At 36.6% G+C, this 4,735-nt stretch overlaps 1 protein-coding gene across 1 annotated transcript in view; it reads left to right on the forward strand.

Moving 5' to 3' along the window:
* The first annotated feature begins 455 nt into the window (after positions 1-455).
* Xirp2 (xin actin binding repeat containing 2) overlaps positions 456-4,735 on the forward strand; it is a 266,365-nt gene continuing 262,085 nt past the window's right edge. The window contains exon 1 of the mRNA XM_013028501.1: positions 456-857. Within this exon, the coding sequence (XP_012883955.1) occupies positions 648-857 (210 nt within the window). The 5' untranslated portion in view covers positions 456-647. The remainder of the gene's footprint in view (positions 858-4,735) is intronic.

A 4,735-nucleotide genomic window follows, 5' to 3' on the forward strand; every position in this document is an offset into this window, starting at 1 on the left:
AAAATTACGTTCGTTAGCTTTTCTCTCCTTATGTGCATATGGCCATGCCTGTGAAAATCATTCCTCTCCTTATTCTGTCAATCTGTCTAATTTGAGTTTAAGAGACGTAACATTGTAGTAGCAAGAGGCAAAAATAAAGAAATATTTATTTATTTATTTATTTACTTATTCCTTTCCTCCCTCCCTCCTTCCTTTCCCTCCCTTCTTTCCTTCCTTCCTTCCTTTCTTCCTTCCTTCTTTCTATCTTTCTCTCTATCTTTCTTTCTTCCTTCCTTAGTTATGGGGCTTCAACTTGGGGCCTGAGCGCTATCCTTGAGCTTTTACGCTGAAGGCTAACACTTTTCCACTTTGAGTCACAGTGCTACTTCCTCTGTTGCTCTCGAGTGAGATGTTTCTAAAGATGCAATCATCTGAGTACGTCTTGATGAAGGAATTTTTAACCATTACAGGAAAACCTAGAGACACCCGTGTTTCCGATACAAAAGGGATCACTGAACCTCCTGAGGCAGAAATGGGAATCCAGCGATTACCAGAGAAGTGGGTGCTGGCCTGAGGACAGTTGGTGCAGGCTCCCTCAGCCCAGGGAAAGCCCATTGGCACCGGAGCCTCCAGATCCTCTCAGTCTGCCCTGCAGCCCAGGGGAAGAGATGCTCAGTGCAGAGACTGAAGAGGAGAGTCCTGAGGATGAGACTGACCGCTCTCGGGAATGCGGCCGGCCTGAAGTTCTGAAGGAAGCTTCCCTGACTGGACGCCGTAGAATCGAGCGCTTTTCCATTGCCTTGGATGAGCTAAGGAGTGTGTTTGAGGGTCCCAAATGTGGAAGCCAATGGACTGGACCAGCTCAATACACTGGAAAGGTAAGAGGACATTGATGAAGTCTAGTGTGTAGTTGACAAGGTTTGCAGCTTGCCTGGGCTGACATTTATTCTCAAGTACTTAATCTCGACTGCACTCCAGGCAGATGTGTAGAAGCAGTCGTGCTATGCATTGCGAAATGTGACATCTTCTATTATTGACTTCAACTATGATCTATTCCAGTGGGGATCTGGCTTCCTTCCATAACCACAAAGGCAAGTCTGACATCCCTCTTTTGTTGTTGCCGTGTTTCCACAATGAGGTTGTCAGTTCCTTGGAGACTGTGACAACCTCTAACCACTGTGGGCAGCATAAGCATCTAGCCATGGTGGCCACATTCAGTAAGAACTGTGGACAAGTTTCAAGTTGTTTCTCTTTTTCTTCTGAAATCTTGAGAAATTTAGTATATAATAAATAAGCTGATACTAGACTAGCAGAAAATTGTGGTATGTGCCTAAACCCGGGACTAACACATACAGAATGAAACCTACACAAGGGCTATAGTTAAAGGTTAAATGGCATTCTAAGTATAGAACAAACTAGAGGCTGAATGAGTGGCAACAGGTTACAGATGCTGAGGAGGAGACTATAATGTAAGAAAGTCCTGTCTTATTATGCAGACAAAGTCCCAGTGGCTCTTATCAGCAAACCATCTTGGTCAGCTCTCTCTGTGCCAGGTATTAGGCTTCCAATCTCTTCACTCTATAGAAAGATCTTTCTCTGGTCACATTGAAAGCTATGAGTTGAAAATTCTGCTGCTCGCTTCTACTTTAAACTCTTATAGGCATATTCAAATTTATTTATTTATTTATAACCAAAGCAAAGCTTTGCAGAATCATTCTTGTGTTTGCAGTGGTCTGAAGTTTTGTTTTGGTTTGTTTTTAAATAACCAACCCAAAATATTCAAGGACATATGTTTGGATAGGAATACAGTGATCTCTCTCATAACTTGTCAGTAATGATGGAATGCAACAAAAGAAGGCTTTGAAACCACAGGACTTGATTTAGAAACCAAAAACCTAGCATTTGCTTCCATAACTGGATAATATTTAACCTTTCAAACACAAATGTTTTAATCTATTGCTTGATTTTTTTATTTTAGGGGATTATAGGTAATATGTTTAACCCATTAAGCATAGAGTCCCAATATTTTGTGGTAGATGAAGATCACACCATGTTAATTAGGATGATTCATATGAAATAAGTTACTAGCTAAAGGAGGTATCTAATCAAATGTAGAAAATATAGCTAAGAAGATTATTAGCTAGGACTATATTTATACTTTTGTTGTGAAGTTAATGCAATTATAATTTCAAGTTGAATGATTGTAATTTGTTACAATAAGAGATAATGTAATAGAGTTCCCCATGGCTTCCCTTATTTGCAATAACTAGTACATGTCTGAGTCAAGCAGTAAAGGTCAGATAAGTTGATGTTAGGGAAATGAACCCTAAGATATGAATTCAAATGTTTTTTTCTTTCATGCAATTGTTTCTAACACATTTATAAGATTATTTCTTTGTTGCTTTGTATGTCCTCCCCCACGGTATAACCCCTGCTTTCACTGTATTTGAGGTCGGTATAATTTGTGGAGGGGAAGGGGAAAAACAAATCGTTTAAATAGGGATACAGGTGGACGCATTGCAACAATGAGATGTACAAGTCATTATGTTGAAAACGAACTTTACAACTTTGGTGCGGGGGAAGGGGGGAAGGGTTGGGTGGGGGAGTGGGGGCAGGGGATTTTAAGGGATGGGAAGGGGAAACAAAGGAGGAGTCTATAATGCTTGGTAAGAATTGTACTCATTATCTTGGCCATGTAATTGTATCCCCTCTGTTCAGTATTTTCACAATAAAAAAGAAAGAAAAAAAAAGAAGAGATAATGTAATAGAGTTTATGAAGAGTTAAATAATCTCAGATTTGCACTGGAAAGAAAAGCTCCATGCGTGATTCTTTTCTTTTTTTCTCCAAATGAGAGTTATCAAAATGATACACATTCACACTGTCATTAAGTGATAATTGGTTGACACAGAAGAAATTATAAGAATAAAGAAACTTTAAAACAAATTATTTTGCTATCATTCTGGTCAAGTTTCTCTCTGGGAATATATTTCATAGCTTGCCCTTCATGGACATCAAATAAGTAATTGAATCTGTGAGAAAAGGGTCATGGAGATGTATCTGTGAGTCTGTGTTGAATGTAGACCATTAACCATTTGATGACCACTGACTAGAGAATTTCTTTCCCTCTACTTTAGTCACAAAGTTACAATTTATTTTGTGCCTTTACAATGTTCTCTATTAGCTAGAGACTGTGGTGCACTCAATGTAAGTATGTATGATGCCGTTTTTTATTTACATAAATTAAAGCAACAGAAAGTAGACTACCATGTAAAATTTTGGACATATACCCAAGATTATTGACAAAAGAAGTGGCTAAACATAGTAGATTCATCTTTATGAATTATTATGATATAATCTGTTTTTATGTGGATGATATGTAACCACTTCAATGAAGCAATAAGAAAACAAGGCATTAATTAGGTTTATTGCAATGTGAGATCATTGCTATTCAGCTAGTATATGGTACCTCATCTAGGACTTATAAAAATAATTATGAGGACTTGGTGTAGTGGTTCATATGTATAATTTCAAGTACTTAAGAAGAGAATATTTTCATCCACAAAGATCATTTACATAAGAAAGAGGAATGGTATTTGTATTTTGTATGGTATTTTGTATATGAATTTTAGATGAGACACAACAAGGGAGAAGCAGAGAAATAAAATAAAAGAAGTCAATGAGGAGTTAACTTGCTTTTGCCTCAACATGCATTTTAATATGCTATTAGGCCTGTGAAAACAGTCTCAACTAAATCTGAAGTGATGTGCTTCCCCCTTGCATAGTAATGATATACAACCCCACACATAGTTCCTTAGTTTCTCTAGACCTTTTCTTCTTCCTCATATCAACACTTTATGTTAGTGTCATTATAAAGTAATGAGATAATGTGTATTTGCATAAATCATGCAAAACCTCTAACCACTTTATAACTATGACATTTATATTTATGGAGACTGTTGGAATATAGATGAAGTAGGGAAAGTTATTCAATATTTATAACATTTAATGCAAGGACAAAAATAAATTCAAATAAGAAAAATTGTTTACAATGAACAAATCATCCTAACAATAAGAGACAATGAACTGCAGCTAAAGAAGGAAACATTTTAGCAATAAGCACTTGATTTTAAACATTATAGAATTAAAGGGAGTTTTGAGAAATTTTAGAACTTTGAAAACTGTAGAATATAATCTTTGTAAATATATTCACAGATATATGCACATGTATGTAGATGTGCATGAATCCATACACACACATATTATCTGAAATATTTTAGGAGAACATATCTTTTATTAACATGTCTTTTGTGTATGATTTGTGCCTGAAAATAATTTATTACTAGGAAGGAAGAATTAGAAGACTCAATATTATTTTGTGTAAGTATGCAAACTTACTAAAAGAAATATCAATCCTTATCAATTTTTACAATCATCCAAAACTATTAAGTAATTTTTCCTAATATAATTAATTGCAAGAGAAAAATTAAGTAATACTTAGCATAATTTTACCTGCTTGATACATTATAATTTTCTTGAAGAACACAACTTTTTATATATATATATTTTTTGGGGGGGAGGGTCCGGTCGTGGGGCCTGAACTCTGGGCCTGGGTGCTGTCCCTCAGCTCTTCAGCTCAAGGCTAGCGCTCTACCACTTGAGACACAGCACCACTTCTGGCTTTTTTCTTTTTGCTTATGTGGTGCTGAGGAATCAAACCCAGGGCCTCATGCATGCAAGGCAAGCGCTCTACCACTG

The sequence above is a fragment of the Dipodomys ordii genome, unplaced genomic scaffold (assembly GCF_000151885.1).
Source record: "Dipodomys ordii isolate 6190 unplaced genomic scaffold, Dord_2.0 Scaffold5, whole genome shotgun sequence".
Classification (NCBI taxonomy): domain Eukaryota; kingdom Metazoa; phylum Chordata; class Mammalia; order Rodentia; family Heteromyidae; genus Dipodomys; species Dipodomys ordii.